Raw genomic sequence first — 22140 nt, 5'->3', positions numbered from 1 at the left:
GAGGATGAAAAGTAAAAGTTTTAGTTAATTTATAAGCTTCTTTAGCATGTCTTATGTTAAACTTGGTGGTCACACTAAAAAAGTGAAGAGAGAATTCAAAAGAGAGAGAAAGAAAAACAAAGAGTGCGGCGGGATAAAGAGAGGGAGACCTACAGAGAGTAAAAGGTTCAGGTTTGACTTTAAAAAAAAAAGGGAGAAGGTCACAGGTGTTTTATGGCGACACCACCCTGAGTATCTCAACAAAGCCTTTCATCTCTCCTTTAAAGATCTTGCCAGAGACAGAAGATCACACCATCCATTAATTCTCACTCTGTCACTGCAGTCCTGGTCTGCCTAATAAAACTTTCTGGCTCAGTTAGAGAGATTTGGAAGTGAGTGCTAAATATTTAACTTAACCTGTCAATCCTGCTGAAGTACTTTGTTTGTTGGAAAAAGGATACAGCACTATTTATTTCTGTTCTGGACCCATTCTTTTGACACTGCTGGGGATTAGCAAACCTTTCGCCTCCTTTTGAGATGTAGGTGAGGGTGTAGTGTGTGTGTGTCTGTGTGTGTCTGTGTTGAAAACAAGGAAGTTATCATATGCAAAAAGTCCAGACATCAAAAAGTTGAACTCAAGGGCGAAAACAGTTTGTGTCTTTGCTAAGACACATTTTAGTATTGATATCGCAACTGGGATAAATTTGACTTTTGCTCCATTTGTCAAATGGAGAGAAGATAGTGTTTGTTGTATGTTGACCAGTGAATGGAGTACACAGTTCAGCTGCAAAACTCACTGTTTAGAAAACTCATGACAATATTGATCTTCTTTCCTTGAGTTATCATTTTTTCTGCTTTCTGATCTCAGTTTGTTTTTGATGATCTCAAATTAAAAAGTGTGTAATTGGTAAAAGTTTTCATTAACAATGTGGACACAACATCAGGTTCTACAGATTGATAAATAACAGCCTGTGCCTCGTGTCACATACTAATTCTTTGATAAGAAATATTAATTTGGTGACTTAAGAACCAAAGATCAAGATGTACTTGTCTTCATGTCAACCCCATCATTTTTCGTAGGACAATCTAATTGTTCTAAAATGTTCTACTTCAGCCAGTCGCATTCTGAAAGCAGCATCCGTCTCTCTGTCTCCACCAGCATCAAGTGGCTAAAGAGTACCACGACCGAGGCCCACGCATCAACTTGACCTTCAGAACTATCTACCCGGAGCCGGAGGGCCACAGGGCAGGGACCAAGCTGCGATTCACAGCCAAGGACCCATAAACTCCCCTCAGAGTCAGGTACTTACAGCAAAGCTGAGGAAACTGTGTCTCATAGTTTAGCAGTCCAAACACTGATCCATGCAGTGTTATATCTCATAGTTGGAGGGCGAACAAGATTTGAGTGAATGAATGATGGAGAGATTTTGACAAATGAGGCTCTGTAGTGTGTGAATATCGTCGTCCTTTTCAGTGAGCTTTTTAAGCAGTTTCAACTGTTTAAAAGAAGTCTTCACTGAGTTACCCGCCGCAGGCTGAGGAGATGAGCAGCTCTACCTGAACCCACCTGTTGCATAAACAAACCATGATAACGCCAAAGTCGTGATCTGTGGGGATTATCAGATATCAGTGATTTCAGAGAAGCCAGGCAGAGAATGCGTGATAATGACGACTTTACAACTTGATAAAATGTCAGCTGTGCATATTACTTTAAATGTATTTATTCAGAACAGTTGTTTACGTTAATTTCACACAGTAATTTGGCATAATCTCTATTTATTATGCTGGGAGTGTTCAGCCACCACTGATGTGTCAGTGAGCAATGCATTGTTGTAGTTGCTAATAAAAGTTTAGATAGTGATAGGAAGCACTGAGGTGGCAATGTCAGACATGGCATAAACATACTGCATTTCCCTGTCATTACATTTTCCTTTGTGAGTAATTTAGATTGAAGGTCTTGTTTTTGTATATTTGTTTTGACTCCATGACATGTCCTGAAAAGAGTCTTTATGAAAAACAGTGTCCTGAGTGCTCGCAGCCGATAAGAATTTTCCTGAAATGCTGTAAAAAGAGAAATGACTTTTTACTAATCTCTTTCGAGAAAACATAGTTGCTGTTAAAGAGAAGGAACAAGTTAAGTGGCCACTTAGGACAATTACACCTCCATCACGACTGGAATGAGATAATCATCCTGTTGAACAAGACTGGTCTAACTTTTCCTCAAAGAAGTAGTTCAGGTTTTTCAAACTGATACCCTGAACCAGAATCAGCCAGAAAAGAGAACAAGTTTTTTGTGGAGACATATGGAAAATTAAGGTGTCTTGTTTTTTTTCTTACTAAAACAAGTGAACATACTGGTAGTTGCATTTTCAACATAGTAATGACATATACTTTGTATGTCTGAAATGTTTACTTGTAGACGGGAAACAGGACAGCAAATCGAGCATGTTACCTCAAGAATTTTCCATCTTGATTCAATGAATGTTCTACCTTAGACTTTGTTTTTGATCAGTTGTGAAACAGCTTTTGTTTTTTATTTTATTTGAAGTGAAGTTTAGTAGATATTCAGTCCTGTATGTTGTTCAGTGATGCTGATGACATCAGAGCTAGCTGCTGTTTCAATATAAATATTAGTATTAAACCTTTCATTACTGAGGTAAATTTTGTTTGGTAAATTAATAAATGGAGAAAACTATTCATTCATTTCTTGAAAATACACTCTTTCTTAGCAACCCACATGTTTTGATTGTCTTTTGTTCTGAAATAAACAATTATTCTCTGCATTCTCTGCTATTGTGTCCCATTTTCAAAAAATGAGATGTTTGTTAATTAAGCTTAACATGATTTATTTGATACATATAATGGAATTTAACACTCAATTTTTAGCTGCGGTATGCTTCTCAGGAAGGTGCTCAATGTTAGATAACGGACAGGCAAGTTGAAAAAAGTGCCCCATTGTGATAGACAGTTTGTCATGAAAATATGCTGCATCTGTGCATAATGTTTGCTAAATACAAGAAGCAGTGAAAGGTCTCGCCAGGTTGCCTGTGACACGAGATTATGCAACCATTGTTGTAATTATACCCAAAAGATGTGATAAGGTTGTTATATGGAAAACAGTTCTTGATCACCTCGTAATTTATTTTGTTCAGTCGGAAAGCATGCAGGCAGTTTTGTGGTTTTTGTCATTTGGTCTCTGTCCAACATATTGGATTTAAATCAAACAGAGAAGTTAAATTGCTGAGTCACATTTTTAATGTTCTACTAACAACTATCCTTTCTGAAAATAGTCCCCATTTTTGGATAGGCAATACACTAAATTACAAAGGTTATTTCTGTTATTTTTCATTGGCCAAGTCACCACCTCAATCCAACTGATCATGTGTTTTACTTGAAAACCCCACACTGAAAGCAAAAAGTCCAACCAAGCACAGCACCGCAAGGGAAGATACAGAGTGACTATTGATGTTGGTGGGCCACAGACTTCTGGCATTTACTGTCAATGTGATGACTTGACTTGTCTGTGACTGTGATGCTGTTCTAGTTTTTTACGGCTAAATTGGGGATTATGTGTGAAAACAAACCATTTACCTGGATGTGAACACCTGGACGGTGTATTATACAACTCCATGGATAATTACATAGACAAACACACATTCAGCAGTGTCAAGAAACTAAACCCACTCCTCTGGGTGACTCCTGGTGATATGTAAGGCTTTTGGTCACTGGCCTTGTAACATCAGCTTGGTGAGTCTAATCATACCAGTAACCCTCTATATGGGTTATTTATAGTTGTTTGTGTCGCAGCTCCAATCTGAGGGGTCTTCCTGGCAAAAGGATCCTGTAATAAAAGCGTGAATAGGCCTGACTCAACTCTCTTCCTTTGCAACCGCTGGGAAGAAGGAAGATTATATCAATACTTGAACCTAATGTAACAGATAGATAGTTCTGTCCCCAAGAAGAGAAGTGCTGTCCGGGACAAACTGTCCTGTAATTCTAATAAAGTTGGTGTACAGGGAAGTTCTAACAGCCAAGACTGGCACAAAAAGCTTGACAAGAGCGATGAAAGATAAAGTCAAATGGATTACACACTCAAGATAGTTCCAAGATGATAAAATCAACTTGCTATGCTCAGAGTGTACAAAGTACAGAGTGTCACTCCCCTACCAGTAAGTTGAACTGATGAAGCTTTCTGGAGGACTAGCAAAGCAGTCGCTACAGCTGCAGTTGAGTATGCAGATTGATTGCGATGTAGTTAGTTAAAAGTGATGTGATGATTTGACATCATCGAACTTGAAGGCATCCACAATCTTCTTTTCATTTGAAGTGAAAAGATTGTGGTATTTAAAGTCCTTTTTTTTTCTTTTTCTAAATTTCACAGAACCTCAGTGACTAGATGACAAATCAATGAATGATTGATTTGAAATCACAGTGATGTATCAGACTACATGGCTACGCTGATTGGAAAAATTATTTAATGCAGAGCTTCTGGTGATAAAAGAATGCAATGTGAGTTATAGCCAGAGATGCGACTCAAGTCATTGAGTCATTTGGTGCAAGTCTCAAGCAAGTCCCAAGTCATTTTTTTTCTTTGGCAGGCCCCAAGTCTATTTACACCCCAAGATACTGAAATATCAAGTCTTTATAAAGGGAAAAGGCAAAGTAATAGAGCCTGTCTAATAATGATATTATTGGCCAATACATATGTTTTGTTCAAATTGAATTTGTGTTATAATAATCCATAATAGCCAGAATGAGTCCAAACAAAAAAAAGAATAACTTTATTAAAGCATGAATAATTTAAAAAGGTTTTGATAAAGTGTCATTCGAGTCATCATGTTCCACGTCAAAGTCGAAAATCATCAAAACAGTCAACTTGAGTCCAAGCCACAATTACTGACAGATTCCAAAAAAAAGATTCCAACTCGATCCATTAACTGTGACTGTAATTTAATAGTTTGCGATATTATTGTTAGGGCTGGGGTTTGGACCAAAAATGCAAGAGACCGTAGGCGAGAGCAAGTTTAAAGTTTTTAATTCTTTAAGCAAAAAAAACACAAAAATCCTACTCAAAAAACTAAGGGATAGAGGCAGGAGGCAGGCTGGCCACGGCGTTGAGAGAGCGGGTGAAAAAACAGGCAAGGCACACACAGGACGGGAATGAAATCATCTGGCAAGATGGTGCAGTCATGACCAGGTTTAAGTGGAGGTAGGGTGATTGCTTGTGATGCTAGACAGGTGTGTCTCATCTGAGTCTGGAAGACCAGCCACGCCTCCTGCCACAGCCTGAAACAGAGAAAACAAAGGGGAGGGGGAAAGCAGAGAAGCAACAAAAACCTAGACCATCACAATTATTTCTTGGCCAGCAGTTTTAGCTGAAACTCGGCCTCTTCGGAAAAAAAAGATAAATAAATCGAACACATCCCAATCCCTGCTAAATTTAAAGAGCCACTGTTACAAATTCTTGTTGTAATGTGTACAACGGCTGCTTTTTTTTGTTTCTTCTTCAGTGTTTTATGTTTTTTAACTTAGCTTAGCTTTAGCTGACACAGCAGAGGCAGGGACAGAATCGAGAATGTGAAAACAAGGTTCAAGGTAAATCTAATATCATTTTGTAAGCAAGAGTTTAAAAAATAAAATAATGTTAGAGTCCTGCTACAACACAATGTTTTTAGACAATAGAGTCTTGATGATGAATTGAGGAGTCTCACAGCCAGGGAAAAGAAGCTGCTATGTAGTCTGGTGGTATGGCAGCAGACACTGCTGTATCTTTTGCCAGATACATTATGAGTTGAAGTTGGGAGGATGTAGAGTACATTTGACTCAAAAGCTACAACTTTGTAATGAGTAATAGTAGTGTAACTAACTTATTTGTATTTCATCTGTAGGGCAGATTTACTTGATTGATCTTGAGGACAAGGCAAATAATAACTGTTGGAATGAACACTACGCACCGGGACCAGCGAAATCCAGCGGATTGTATCATGACAAACATGCATTATGATTTACCAACTAAAAAAGTAGATAAAGTTTAAGATTCTCTTTAAGTTAAGACCACCAGGGTTTTCTGTTTAACCTAAACACCACTTGACTGTGACAGGACTCTCTAAACTCACTGCAGCCTTTGCTAAACTCAATTTTCCACTTGCCTTTCCATCACTACATCAGTCACTGAAACTATGACAATTCAGTTAGCGGCCCCTTGGTGTCCTTACTCTGGTCTGCTAATATGTTTTAAGTCTTACACGGCAGCAAATAGCCTGACTAAGAGTTATAAACCCCACAACTGTATTCTTTGCTCCTCAAACTCCATTACAGCTGAGCAAACCACTTCAATTACACGTGACAATAGCAGACTGCAGGATGTATTTTTGTTTATATGCAAGAGGATTTGGGAACTCATACTGTGAACTAGGTTCAGCAGTCACCCTTTCTCCTCGCAAGACCCTTTGTGTGAGTGTGTGTGTGTGTGTGTGTGTGTGTGTGTGTGTGTGTGTGTCAACGGGGTGAGTTAATGAGGACCCACAGTGAGTGCAGCAGGTTGTGTAATAGGTCTTCGGCCTTTTGTTGGTGAATTGCAGGTGAGAAATGCACCGCATGCTGTGCCCAACTTTTACTGGCTCCTTGATGATGGGCCTCAAGAGGCACAGATTGGGACATCGTGTACCAGAAGAGAACATTACACCACTGAACATTCACATTAGATCTGGGTTGAACATTTAATTCTGCTTCGGGACAGTGCCTTATGCTCAAAACGTCAGGATAGTATGTTTATGCTTTTGAAATGAACTGTAGCAAATCTTGCACCTGCTCATTGATCATTACCGGTTGTGTTGGTGGTGCTGGTCAATGCAAAGTGATTTAGAAAAATTCTTTATTTCACTGTGCTGTTTATTTTATATCAAGTATGTTTAAAGCTGCATAGTCAACAAAGGTTCAAAAATAAGGTCTAATATGAATGGTATCGCTCATTAGAATTAACCTAGAGAGAATTATGTAACTCTGTAGTGTCCCTCAGCTTTAGGGAGCATTTTGGGAAACAGTTCTTGATCACCTCGATTGATCTTATGGTTTAATGTTGTAGTTTTATATCCTGCAGTGCTTTTGTTCAGTCTCCTTGGCATCTGTGGCCCTAGTTTTTGCGGTGTATCCCATACCATTTGCGTTTACTCTGATTTGCTGTTCAGCAAAGGAAATCAGTTCACAAGAAGATGTGCAAAAAAGAAGGTAGTAGACTGATGATCCTGTCACTGTAATATTCAGGATTTCATCCATTTAGCATCTTGTCTTTTTTTGCCACCACCTCTTTACTGTATTTCCGCAGTCCTGAGTCTTCTGGTGTCCTTGTTTGAATGATGAATACTGCGTACTTCCACCTGGTGTTAAGGGGAATTATTTCCTGTTACACACGCACAAGCTGGCAGATGTCTTTGCAGTTTTTGACCAGGAAGGTTTTTGAGCAATGCAACAGATGGCCTTCATCATCACTAGTTATTTGATGTGGGGTTCATGTGTTTGGGCCCTTGGTAAAACATTTTTTTACACAGTGCTGCAATCTGTGTATGTGTCCACTGCTCCAAAGTGACCCGAAGAAATAAAGAAGGCCAATAAGTCAATTGTTTTTTTAGCTATGCAAAATTTTACAATTTAGATTATATTTACAATAACTGCTCACTTAAAATGTTGTCTGACTTTAAAATGACAGAGAAAATCTAATTTCTGTAATGATTCCGGCCATCTTGATTCCCTCTACACATTCAGATTTAGACATGGTCTTCCTGTATATGCAGCTCTTTCCCAGCTCTGCCTTGTTTATGTTGATGTCTTCCGCTCTGCCTGGAAAGGAACTTGGATAGCTAACTGACAAGCTGCCTGGCATTCCTCTATTAGCCTCAGTTTACTTGTTCAGGATCCCGACACCTGTTGTGCAGAGCTGGAAACATTTGGATTCATGGGAGCTGCATCAGAGTTGTGGCTGCTGATAACTCCTTTTAGCTCTCTCTGTACCCACGGGAGCCACTGTGTGGATCACACCCAATTATGCCTCAGTCCAGTGACGTTCCTGTCCATGCTGTTTACTGTGGCCATCTGACTTCAAGCCACCAGACTGTATAGTCTCGCATTAGCAGACAATGAGCCGTAAACTACTGGGCAGAGTCTTATTACAGAGCTGTAGATAGTCTGTGTGGTGCTGCGAAGTCCTGATCCCTCAGGATATTGAAATTAATCCAGTGGGGAATATATATCTACGTATATTAAGTCAGAGACAACAGTGTTACATAATGTTATGTGTTTTTATTAATTGTTAGTTAATGTGCCAGCTGTTCGAGCATGTTGTGCCTGTTTTTCAATATGGCACAGTGCACTTCACAAGAGGTGATAGTCCGACAGCCCCAATAGTTTCAGCAGGTGGATACATGCCAGCTGTTAGCTAACCAAATTATCAAAATAAACTCATAAAATGTCAAGAAATGGAATTCATCTATACTTTATTCATACTAACATGAGCCTAATTCCTTTCTTAACTCATCATAAAACACACTTTGTTCAAACTTGACATAAACTAAATAAAACTCGCAAACACAGTCTTCATTGGTCTTTCCATAATTACCACTGGTCTGGCCTTCATGTCCCCATCTACACTGAACAAAAATATAAACGCAGCACTTTTGTTTCTGCTCCCATTTTTCATGAGCTGAACTCAAAATTCTAAAACATTTTCTATATACACAAAAAAAAACATTTTTCGCAAATATTGCTCAAAAATCTGTCTAAATCTGTGTTAGAGAGCACTTCTCCTTTGCTGAGATAATCCATCCCAACTAACAGGTGTGGCATATCAAGATGCTGATTAGACGGCATTATTATTGCACAGGTGTGCCTCAGGCTGGCCACAATAAAAGGCCACTCTAAAAGGTGCAGTTTTATCACACAGCACAATGCCACAGATGTCGCGAGTTTTGAGGGAATGTGCAAGTGGCATGCTGACAGCAGGAATGTCCTCCAGAGCTGTTGCCCGTGAATTGAATGTTCATTTCTCTACCATAAGCCGTCTCCAAAGGCGTTTCAGACAATTTGGCAGTACATCCAACCGGCCTCACAACCGCAGACCAGGTGTAACCACACCAGCCCAGGACCTCCACATCCAGCATGTTCACCTCCAAGATCATCTGAGACCAGCCACATGGACAGCTGCTGCAACAATCGGTTTGCATAACCAAAGAATTTTGCACAAATAGTCAGAAACCGTCTCAGGGAAGCTCATCTGCATGCTCGTCGTCCTCATCGGAGTCTCGACCTGACTGCAGTTCGTCGTTGTAACCGACTTGAGTGGGCAAGTGCTCGCATTCGATGGCGTCTGGCACATTGGAGAGGTGTTCTCTTCACTGATGAATCCCGGTTTTCACCGTTCAGGGCAGATGGCAGACAGCGTGTGTGGTGTTGTGTGGGTGAGCCATTTGCTGATGTCAGTGTTGTCAGGTGATGCTGCTTTTCACAGCTCAAAAAAGAAACAACTGGCAGTTACAGGACAATGTGTTCCCTGAAGTTACTAACTGTACTGTGAGAGCCAGTCCTGTCCAAGCTGTCATGTTTGTATTATGGGAAAGCTGCAGGTGTTTGCACACTAATAAATTCAGGCTGTAAAGTGCAACAAACCAGTGTCTATCTGGTTAGGGCTGTAAGTTTAAACACACTGTCAACAAGTCAAAATAGTGTAGTGTCCATTAAGAAGAGAAAAGTCCATGACCTTCTGCATGTGCAGGCAGGATGTTTGCAGGTCGGTAACATCACAGTACAGGTGGCTGCATCATTATTGCTTCACTCTGTGAAAACCCAAACTGACTTGCATCTTCAAAAGAGTGTAGTGCGCAAGTGAGATGTTAGTGTTTTTGTCTCCAGATGTATGAACACATCTGCTGTAGTATAGAATGATTTACTTGGAAATGGAGAGAGCTAGAGGATGAGCTGCTCAGAGTGCAGTGTTTGTTGTACATCTGTGTACATGTGCGCGCGCGCGCGCGCGTCGTGTGTGTGTGTGTTTAATATAGTCGTAATTGCAGTCTGAAGTCATGCTGTGTTTTGCTGGGAAGCTGCTCTGGGAACGAGCTGACCGATTCACTCCCCCCCTCCAGCTCCACTCCCCTCTTCCCTCCCTTGGGCTTCATGACTTTAGTTCACCCTCCTTTACTGTGCCTCCTCCTCTCCTCCTTCCTCTTCTTGATCTTCACCTTTCCATCCCTGTCGACTATCACCTTTTGTACTCATTGTTATCCATCGCTTGTCGGTCGTGTCACATTGGATCCGGTTCTGAGAGAGATACAGAACATGGTTTGTTTTTCTCTCCCGAAATGAGATCAGCTTGAGATCAGCTGCTAGACTTAAGATAGATCACAGCCTTTATTAAGCTTTACAATCTTCAAAATTACAAGCCCTTTCCTCGTTTTGGTTAAAAGCCGTAGAATTTCAGATGTCAGTCGTTAATGTTTTTTATCTTAATGCCTCATTGTAATTTTAGAATATCAACATGACCTCACAGTCTTAATGCATCTCTCACACTGTTTTTCGATATCCACCCCCTGACCTGTGAAGTCACGTCTTTCCTGTGTGAATTTGAGCAGCTGACACTAGCCGCACATTAACAGACGAGTCATTAAGGGGGGGCTTGATGACATAAGGACTGATTGCAATGACCCGCCAATGTGGTAACAGGAAGACATACATTTTGATTGTAATTGCTTTAATGCAGGATGAGAATTGCAAGTGATAATCCTGCAACCAGAAAGTTGCAGTTCTGCGTCCCTTGACTGCAGCTTCGTGTTAACAAATAATTGCCACAGTTACAATAAAAATACATCGTCTTGTGAGAGTCATGTAGACTCATACTGACCCTTTAAGCCTTATGTTTGTTTCATGGACAACTGCAGGGATCAGAGGTAAAAAAAAACCAAGGACAGCAACTCTAACCAGGTTCCTACTTACGAACAAGGCAAATAGTTTTCTTGGAATTCCTGGCAAAGATGGAGATACAGTTATTGGGAATGAAACCCCAGGGTCTTTGCAACAAACTTCATATCAGTAATAATCAAAATCAAATCACATCAAACAGACACGTGATTCAGTGGCAGTCTGGTAAAATCTGCAAGTGTTCAAGTCTTATAGATTTAAATGTAGTTGTAACTGAAAAAAGATTAAAAACTAAATCAACGGAAAACATTTTTATTTCGTATCTGTGAGACATAATATGTCACGTGGCCGCCCCGTGTAAACAGACTTACTGTTTTGGATGGGAATGCTTCCCAGTCTCCAAGTCTCAGTCTATAAATAACCATGTTGTCCCGATGGTGTCTTACTGACTCAGTCTCAAGAGAGGGAGGGTGGGGAGACCTGGCCAATCCCCAGAGGATGACGTGTTTATTGATTTACACCAATTTTGCCCCGCTTCTGTCTCATTTATTTTCAGTAGGATGTTTACTGCACTGAAGATGGCTGCTAAACCATGGTTACTATAACTAATGTATTTAATGAAATATCTGCAGGTCGTTTGTTTTTCAGCCAGCTAACAAGATTAGCCAGCTGTTGATAATTAACTGCTGTCAGGGCAGGCATATTGTACTGCTTTTGTTTTATTGTCACTTTGAATAATATTACCTTTAGTGAAGGTGCCAAATATACTTATAATAATACTATACTATTAGTTATTATCAGTATAAAATACTAATAATTGATTAGGTTCAAAATGTGTTGTTCCTCAAGGCTTCCCTTTCGCCCAAGAGGATGAATTTGTTCAACATCAAGCTGGTCAGTGAAGTGCTTTTCAACAATAGTATTGGTAGTTTTAGTTAGTTAGTTAGTTAGTTAGTTAGTTAGTTGCACAGACCTTTTTGTACACAGTATGTTTACAATATCAGAGATGCATCTTCAAAGCAGCTAATTAATTCTATATTTTCGTAAAACATTTTCAAGGGTGTTTAACAATATAAACATTCACCTTATAGCGGCCTGTCACACAATAGGTCATTAGAAATGCATCAACAGCAAAACCATTGTTTTTCTATGGCATTCACATCTGGCATTCACTTCTCTCTTGCAAAATAAGCAATTTTTTTTTTTAGCAATTTGGGAATTTCTTTAACTTGTCAATTCAAGGACACCTTTTCAAATTATCACATCTGATTGCTTGGTTGTGCACACAGCCCCACTTCACAGGTGCACCATGCAGTTTTGCCCAAAACATGCTTTTTTGAAGCAGCCGATGTATCAGCGATAATCTGTGGGAGCAGGGCCATGACCTATCTTAATGCAATGATAATAAAAACTGTAAATTGGCCTTGAAAACCATTCAGTTGCATCAACATGGGAAATGAGTATTCAAAAGTTAACTGTCAAAAATTGTTCCAATGCTATAACTTGAAAAGTTGCAACAGCTAATGATGTTTATTTGTCCATCTAGATAGATTCGGTGAACACAAGTTTTGCATTTGGTCTTTGAACAGGCACAGTGGTATTAAACCTGGCAACCTAACTGTGACAGCAACACTTGGGTATGCTGTGCAAAGCTGTTGTTCATTAAGACATAGTTCTGTAAACACTGTCTCCTTAATGACCTGGCATAATGTATGGTATGGTGCTACAAGTGTGCTCACTCACAGTACTTTAGTGGGGAGAAAAGTCAAGCTGTACCTGAACTGCTGTGTGACTTATGAACTTTTGTTGCCCTCTTCTCCCTGGTTGCTGTCAGTCCCATGACATTTCAGTTGCCATGGTAACAAGGGTGTCCCACCACAGTGGGTCCAGGGTGATTTGCCAGTCCGGGAATGTTGCCTGTGGCGTGTACCTCACCTCTTGACCATGTGGACCTGGATAATGGATTTTCCCTTTCTCTCTCTCTCTCTCTCTCTTTTCTATCTATCATTTTCTTCTCCCACACACACTCAGTGAATGTAATTCTTTCGGATGTATATTCGATTTATGGTAATACATACATACTACTGTCTATATGAAGTTGTGTAAATGTGTCTCTGATTTTATTTAACAGACTCACAAAACTGGTCTCTTTCAACAGGCTTATAGTAAGTGTGAGTGATCTTGCTGAAAAGGGCGCATAACCTAGTAAGTACTTTGCATTATTAAGCAATACTTCGACTGAATCAGTACCTTTCAAATGTTACCTAACAGACACAACCCCAGACCCTTCCCATTAAAATCCACTTGCACTTCAACTTTCAGTTCATTCAAGATAATATTTATTTCTGTCATATTCTCAATGTGTCCCAAAGACATTCATCCACTAGACTTCAACATTAAACCCAATTTTGATATAAATGAACATGGAAGTCTCAGTTAGATTTGTCTGTATGAGACTCAGTTCTATGACTTAGTTTCCCTTTCTTTCTTTGTGCATGTGCAACAAAAATGCTTTCTCGCAGGTTCTTTTCTATGCTCATGTTTCAGGAGCAGTTGCCTGCTTTAAAAGAATAAATTACAGATGTCAGATGTATACAGATGTCAATTACAATCGCAGTGGTTAAAGCTTTGAAGCATCAGGGTCAGGCCTGATTACTTTCCAACTTTTTCAATGTGTGTAAACGTCTTACTTTTTCGTGCTTCTGCTGTCTGTCTTATGTTACATTTCATTTTGCACATACTATCAGTGACACCTGATCACACATGCAGTATGTTGCACCAATGCTCACAATGTACTCTTAGTTATAGCAATTAAAATCTATTCTATATTGAGACAAACCATATTGCTGAATCGTTATCATGACGTGCATCTCATATCTTTTAGCCCCTGAACTAATCCCATATATATTCAGGCCCTGTAACTCTACCTGCCAAACATCCACTACACACATACACAAACTGTACGAACACATACTTACACACCAATGAAGTGGGATCTAGTGAAAGTTGAGCCTGCTTGTTAATTATAATGACTCCATCTGATTCCTTTTCCAGTCGATGCCCTTGTCTCCAACCATGTTTCATAACCAGGCCTGTTGCACTTATACACACATTGTGTAACCGATGCTGGATTATATTCCAGTTTGGAGTTCGCTGTAATCACCATAATTAAATGTATTGTGACACTTTTATAAAAGTGCAAGCAAATACAAATTGTATCTTTTTTTCATACTTCCTTTTGCAAGTATGTTTTAAGTGACTTTAGTGATGTGGTTTTGTGACATTTTCCATCAAACAACCTTAAACTTGTTTGGTTTGGTGCTTGGTAGGCTGCACAGTTGAGCAATAATTCTTTCTCTTTCATATAACATTGATTCGTTTAATTGTGAGTGAAACTTAAAAGGCAAAAAAAAAGAAAAGCACAGAGAACATTTTGAAAGTGCCTCAGTTAATAGCCACATACATATGCTACATATACACTATATGGCAATCTACTTCAAACTGTCTTCAATTAGAGTGTGTGTGTGTTTGTGTGTGCTTGTGTGTTTTGGGGAGAGTCGAGGGTGGTGTTAGTGATCAAGCAGAGGATTGGAGGGGATTATTTCTCAGCTGCCTCTGCCCATGCTCCCTACTGGAAGTATTCTCCTCGAAATGCCATCAACTGTTGAATACAGAATACAGGATGGAAGAGAGATATACAGAACCCTGGATTATCAGGGTTTTTTTACAATTCCTAAAATAAGATGACTGATGTTGTAGTCATGGTAGGATGTTAATATAGGTTTAGTTAGCACTAAGATATAACCATATTTGAAAAGCCTAAACTCCAATGATGCACGAAACATAGAAACCAAGATAAAATGCACTGTTCTTGTTTTAAACACACACATTTCTTCTGAAAGTTTCCACCACTGCACACCCGCCAACCACCGACCTAGAGCCAGTGTTGATGCATTGAAGAACTCCAACATTCAAAAATGTCCAAACAACAAGCATTTTTCTATTACAAATTAAAGTTATCGCTAAAACACTGGAATTTTCTACCTTTAAATTTAGTTTGACCTTCTTTGCTTTCAAAGCCCCTTTGTGTAGGATTTACACAATTCTGACTTTCATGACTCCTGTGATATACTGTGAATGTCAAAAGTTGGCTTAACTTTAAAAGTAAAGGTCAGGAAACCGACGACCTCAGAATTACTGAGTAGACTGTTGAATTTAAGTTGTATGAGCCAAAAGGTTTTAACGAGCTGAAAGGTTTTAACAACCTAAAATGATTAGTCCACTGTACTAAATCATTTTGAGGTAATGCATTTTTTTAAAGTAACTTCACTTAAATTTTTACAGTGTAGTATCAGGAGGCAATGTACGGTGAGATTTTCACCAGGATTTCCCCAATCTGTTGTGTTTAGGTGTTCTAATTTACAAAGCAACCAAGTAAAAAATGAGATGATATCCTCACACAAATAAGGGACAGCGTTTAAACCACCTTGTTTTACTCTTTCTTCTCAAATTAAAAGAAGCTTCTAAGAACCTGATCAAAAAAGAGTACAGTTCAAATGTTTGTCTGGGGATTGTTTTTTGCCACATGATGTCCTTGTGTGCAACCCATGCAGCCTTAGCACAGGGTCTTTTTGGAAAACAAGGCATCCCCAAGGACACTAACAGCTCTTGGTCTACTAACTTCCTGCTCAATACACTTCTCAATCCTTCCTTGTAATAAAACATATACGCTAGATCAAATGGGCTATGACATGAAATGAAAAACCACGCAAGCACATACATGAATGAAAGGACACCCCCAAGCCACGCATACACATGTATGGTTAAAAAGGAATCAAAATTGTCATGTGATGTCACTTGACTGGCAGCAGCTGGCTCGATCATGGGTGACCTTAAATCTACTCAAAATAGAACACGGGGGTATTTGCAAGTCCACATCTACGACTTACACCGCGGTTGAATGTGTGTGTGTGTGTGTGTGTGTGTGTGTGAGCGTGAGCGTGAGCGTGCGCGTGTGCTTGTGTGTGTGTGTGTGTGTGTGTGTGTGTGTGTGTGTGTGACTGTGTGTGACAAGAAACAGGATGACCTGGTGTCCGTCTCACCCTCCTGAGGTGCCATCTATGGAATGCATGACGAAATGGGGTAGCCATTCACGGCCATAACGTCACTCCTGAAAACTCTAAAACGACGGCAGAGGAAAGCCCATGAGATCAACCCTTGAAATGCAAAAAAGTTTTCACCTCAGTGCGACTGATCGCACGTTTGCTGTTGGTGATACTTCAGGTTAATTCTAGCAGCTATGGGTGACACTTGGGTTTGCCCCTGTGTTGCTGGTGTTTGTGTACGTGTTGCCTTGACTACTGTGACATTGACTGTGCATTATGGATTATAACATGATTTGTAGATGTGTTACTGTCTGATTTATGGAATTGTAGAGAAACTGCATAATGAGGAAAAAAACACTCATTTCAAAAGCATTTTTGTCTATTTTCTCCATTGAATCTGTTTTCTGACCTGAACTGTGTCATAGTCAGTGTTCGCACCACAGGTTATTTTTGAAATTACCCATCTCTGTCACCAATATGAACTTGTGAACAGTGAAATGAGGCAGCTGCACAGTATCCGGGTATTTAGACCACAAACAGCCTACATTCATTAGGAAAAAAAGGCTGTGTTGTTGGCAGTGTGTAGTTTCATACACTAGTGAGACCATGACGTCTGTTTTGAGTAAAAGATCCACGAGTCTGACGCCTTATCAGATGACAAAACGATGCACAGAGTTTTATAATGCTATCAGAGAGGAGTTTACAACTCTGGACACGTCATGTATGCTTTAATACTTGACTTTCTCTCCACACTTAAGCTCATAACATCCTAAATTAATACCTTGGTGACTGTTAGCAGTGGAGACAGCACGATCACTGAGCAGCGTGATCCAGTGAGTCATGCTAATCATCACATTACGTACAAGAAAATAAATTGTACAGTGATTTATCTTTTTCACTGAACCTGGTTCGTTTACTGCAAGTGACAATGTTTTCTTAGCTCATTTGCCGGAGTTGTTTGTGGAAGTGAGTTCTGCCCTGGCAGGCACATGCGTCAGTCCTTGATGTGGCCTTTGACATTATCGTACGTGGTAGCAATAGTTGTAACCTGCAACATCCATCTCTCAAGACAGACTGTAGAGGGACTGAACCAGTTATTATTGTTTAGTATATTTCGTTGAGCTGAGTTGCAGAAACAAAAGTTGCTTATTTTCATGGCAGCAGTGAATAATTTTTGCCGAGAGCGTTCAAATTAAAGTCACAAGAGGGTTGAATGGGATTGGGATGGGCCCATGAATCTGTACACAGATTTATGTCACTCTGATCAGAAAATATCTGACCTGTGTCTCATGTGAGGGAAGCAGTCTGCACTGGGTGGCTGTCAGCTGCAGTGTGAATGACACAACGACCCAGCCAAGCTGCACCGACCCTGACATGACGCCACCAGCAGTGACACTGATAATTTTAGTAATTACTCTGATGGTTAAGATGACCTGACATAGTCACTTAGATGATGCTGAGACTGCTGGTGAGTCTCTGATGTTTGTGTACATGTTTCCTTGTCTACTGCAACTATAAATACAGCTGAGCATCCTGTTTGACTGTCTGTGACCTATCTGTCATCCTGTGCTCCCTCATATCCAAACATTTAAAAATGTCCAGAGGAAAATGTATTTACATTATATATTTGAGAAACAAAAGTTTCCTTTTACATATATCAACTGTAACATCTACAGGTACAGTTTTATACCAGAAGGGTATATTTTTCAGATTTTTTTGGATGTTTATGCTGTAAACTGATTTTAAAATGATCAAGCTTTTCAACAGGTACACATTTTTTTTATCAATTACACTCTGCATCAAAGCTTGAATCTTATTTAGAAATCCACATTTAAAAGAATACAACCGAAAAGCAGTCTCTTTAACTGACTTCTTCACAAACCCTCGCTCAGATTACGAAAAATGATTCATTGATTGATTATTGATCCGATAATGTGGCATCAGTATGTCAATGCAAAATTAACTGATGTGTCTTGAGCACTGCAAACAAATAAGCCACAGTGAAAATGTATTTAAAAAACAACCAATGTTTGCCTCTCCCTTCCAACATTGCCCATGTCTTTGTCACTGATATTTTTTGGGATATATTGGGAAATACTCACACGGAGACAACAACATTGCAGCCTGCCTGTTCTATGGCTGTCCATGAATGTGATGGAAGCTAAGTATCTTATGGGAACATTGTCCAACTCCAGCTGTGAGTACAGGAAACTGGAAGCTTCAGATTCAGACACACTGGAGGAACAGAATCCTTTTTAATTTGTGCTGTAAAGGAAACTCAGATTTTCTGCCATATCTGACCTAGTAGCTCACAGCTCCAATTTTGATTAGGGCTTTGTGATAGTCTTAATCTACATTAATTATACTACTTAAAGTGGTAATGATTAATTGATGTTAACTGATGTCAACACTGCTGCCTTAAGGCACATAGACCTTGTGTTGCCTGTTCTCTTTTAGAGTACCTGGGTTTCCTCAGGGTGCTCCAGTTTCTTTCCACAGTCCAAAGTCATCCAGTCTAAGTGGATTTGACTGCTTGTTACTGTACACTCTGTTTATTGTTGGTTAATCTGTACATGTGTAACTGCTACACTATGCATACACAAAGTTAGAGATCACATGGTTTTACCAACATAGGCACTGCAGTAAATTCCTGACATCATTAGTCTCTTCTGCAGTCATGTTTAAATCCATACATTATGAAAACCATAAGCAGAGTTGTCTGCCATGTTTTTCTACAGACGCACATCGGGGTGAGTTCAGTGGCAACCACATATTTCATTGGAGTGTGTGACTTTTAGTACATGCAGGAGAACATCCGCTATTTGCTGTGGCTCAGCAGTATGTCCTAACCATACTGTCTTTGGCAAGTAACCACATCAATTGTTTTTGAAAAAAGCAATTGATGTGCAATTTATCTGGTTGGTAAAATCTAATTAAAATAGCTTGTTAAATTTGCTTCAACAGTGACTGTGGCCTCTGAATAAAAATAATGGTTTCCTGGTGACTTGGCTGTATTTTGACTGTTCAATCTTTGAGTTTTTTAAGCAGTGTGTGTGCTTTTTCCCCCCAACTTAACTGTGTGAAAGATGCAAACGTTTAGTTTTGGTCTGAGATACTGGTGCTCTACTGCGATATCTAGTGGCAGTAAATGTTGTCTATTCAACCTTTAATTGTTACTGATAAGAGATTTACCTTTTTTTCTCTTTCAGACTCTGAAACTTCAGTCACATGATTCCTACATCTGTGGAATACATATAGCAATACATAAATTAAATTGTCTTCTAATGTAATGCAGTATGAGACAAAAACACAACACTTTTATACCAGGATTGCCACAGAGTTGGAACAACACATCTCTGCTTGTCTCACTTACAGCTATAAAAGTAGTTATTTCTTGCAGAGTTTTGTCCAACTTCTGTCTGTCCCATGGATCCTGTCCTATATTTTATGATATAACATGTACAGCATTTGAGTCTCTCCACCTTGACATTGGTTTGGTCCACTTTTCTCTAATAACCCTGCTCTGATTCTCTTCTCTGTTCTACACAGCTCTGAATGTGTCACTCCATTTAACATCTCCACTTTGGTCTTGACTGTCTTCCTCTCCCTCTGTCGCTAACCCCCTCCACACATACAACCCATCAAAGCCCACACACCCGAGCACATACTGACACTCACACATAGATATTCTCCCCTCATGTGTTTATTTTGGTAGGGTGACTGACTGCTCTGAAGGCCGGAACTGTGACGGAGAGGGGAGGTGGGGAGGAGGGGAGTGGGAGGGACCTGGCAAACACGAGGAGTAGAGAGAGCGAGAGAGGGAAGATACTGGGTGGGTAGTGAGCTGCTATAAAAGAGAGTGCTGGAGCTGTCGGTGGCATTAGCCTCAGCAGACTGAGATTCACACACACAGAGTGAGAAACAGCTAACAGAGAGAAAAGAGACATCAGGCAGCAGCAGAGTTGAAACAGAAGCTCTCATACAGAGGAGTGAAGACTGACCAGAGCACTTGTTTATTTAAGACATTTAATCTTCAGCGTGCCTGGACTTTTTGAGGAGTGTTTGTTTCGGCTTGACTTTGGACAAACTCTTGCTTTGCACCTTAGACTTCTCTTCAAACAGGACGAGGAGCAAGGAAAGAAAAGCTTGAGAGGTGCAAAGGCAGTTAGCTGTCTTCTTCCAACTGTGTTCACATTTTATTTACTTTCATACCCATCACTGTTCTGCCAATGGCTGCTGTGCGTCAGATGGTTATGGAGGCGTCTGGCTTCCACGCCCTGCCGGCCCACCTTATGGCCTCAGCCATGGAGGAGTTCCCCCAGCAGCTGCCTGTCCCCAAGGGCCCAGCACGGGGCAAGAGCCGCTCACGCCGATCTCGCGAGGCTCGCTTCAAAACACAGCCTGTCACCTTTGCTGAGATTGCAGAGGTAGAAGAAGAGGGTTCATCACCCCTGGAGGAGGAGAGGGCACGTCGTTCCTTCCTGCAGTCCCTAGAGAACCTGCGGCGGAGCACACAGACCCTCCACTGCCTGCCGACTGGCCATCACAGCTGCACCCCTGCACCCACACAGGCCAGCCTGGACTCCAGTGACTCCGACTCTACCCAGTGAGTGGTACCCGGCACCCTCGTTCCTTGCTTCTCCATGACGCCGCTTCGAATGGAGGCCAATTGAACTGAACCAAACTGGCCTTTCTGCCAGCCTGCCTGTGTGTGTGTGTATATGTGTGTGAGCTGCTGCTGTTAATATATACTAACATATCAACATACAGTATATAGCTCGAGGATGCACTTGATGCATATCTGTAAAGATCTCTACCAGTGCCACAGCTGGTTATACTGCTGTATAGATATGATGAGTGTGAAAGTAGCAGATGACGCAGTGTTGAACACACAACACTTCAAATGTATTCCTTTTCTACTGTAGATGTCTGTGAGGAAACTTGAATGATGAAGATGGTTGATATTTTTCCACTTTAAAATTGTATAGGTATTTTTGTTTCAATCCAGATTTTTCTACTTGACCAGTCACCTTAGAAAAGACTGTTCAAATTGTTAGTATTGTGACTTGCCATGCTGTATGTACTTTGACTAAGCAATGTACTGAGCACTGAAAGTGACCAGGCCGTCACTGAGGCAGTAGAGTACCAACACAAAGCTTTGTCAGGAGTTCAAGCTCTTGTTTTCCAGCTTCACAGTGAATCAAATCTCTGCTCCTGCTTCAATTCTTGAGCGAAAAGAAAATGCCTTTCTAAATGTCTTTATTTATTCTCTTATTTTGTTCATAACCAAGTGGAGTTGTAGATGTGTTGCTCTTCTAAAGTCACCTTGACTTTGAAAGAAAATCATAACCTTTATACTGTATATTTGTGTTACTTTATACATATACACTACAATGTTTGTTATATGTACTTTAATAAATATTTTCAAGTATTTTGAGCTATTTTCTTTTCATTTATCATCTATTTTGAGGGAGTCCAATTGTTGTAACAACAAGGTCAAGGGGCGCCCCGGTGTGCAGAGTCTTCATCCGGGGTTCAGGTCCAACCTGTGGCCCTTTGCTACATGTCATCTCCCCTCTCTATCTGATTTCCTGTCAACTCGTCACCTATCCTGTCCAATAAAGCCATGGAAAACGGGCAAAAACATAATGTAAAAAAAAAATTTAAACTAAAGGCCAATTTCTTGAGATAACAAAATACTCAAGCAAGCTCACCAAAGTGTACTTGCCTGTAAAGTTGCAGTTGGACTATTCTTCCTCTTTAGTTTATTTTCGAGATATATGCATAAGTGCAAAAATTGCAAGCACAGACTCCTGTAGTCGAGAAGAGTGAAGTAGTTGGAAAAGACACACAAGTAAGCATTGAGAATACATGAAAAGGGCACAAAATCTTAGCCCCAAGTCAATGACAAAATCTCAATTGACCAATTCTTGGGTAGAGAAAAAAAACATCCTTTCAGAAAAGCTAATCACAAAATAAGAAATACATAAAGGAGGAATTTATGAAACAACAGGAAGTGATGTGTAGCCTTTACTGGCTGTCCATCTCCATTGTTATTGTTAAGATAAACTGATGTCATACCCACGTGTAAACACTCACTACTTGAGCTGCGTCTATGGCATGCTTGACGCACGTTAAGTAATATCAGGTT

The 22140-nt window shown here is 40.1% G+C and overlaps 2 protein-coding genes across 3 annotated transcripts in view; both read left to right on the top strand.

Annotated features, from left to right (window-relative positions):
* Positions 1-22140, top strand: part of alkbh3 (alkB homolog 3, alpha-ketoglutarate dependent dioxygenase) — a 36142-nt gene that overhangs the window by 8944 nt on the left and 5058 nt on the right. The window contains exon 10 of one of the 2 annotated variants that reach the window (XM_030425339.1): positions 1139-1281. In XM_030425339.1, coding sequence (XP_030281199.1) covers positions 1139-1264 — 126 coding nt within the window. In that variant the 3' untranslated portion in view covers positions 1265-1281. Of the gene's footprint in view, positions 1-1138; positions 2761-22140 lie in introns of those variants that run through there. The other variant, XM_030425338.1, reaches the window with a different exon arrangement.
* c8h11orf96 (chromosome 8 C11orf96 homolog) lies at positions 19794-21420 on the top strand. The gene has a single exon (XM_030425340.1). The coding sequence runs from the start codon at positions 20219-20221 to the stop codon at positions 20597-20599; it is 381 nt and encodes a 126-aa protein (XP_030281200.1). The 5' UTR covers positions 19794-20218; the 3' UTR covers positions 20600-21420.

The sequence above is a fragment of the Sparus aurata genome, chromosome 8, assembly GCF_900880675.1.
Source record: "Sparus aurata chromosome 8, fSpaAur1.1, whole genome shotgun sequence".
Classification (NCBI taxonomy): Eukaryota; Metazoa; Chordata; class Actinopteri; order Spariformes; family Sparidae; genus Sparus; species Sparus aurata.
Note: the sequence above shows the minus strand (reverse complement) of the source record. Positions and strands in the feature narration are given on the sequence as shown.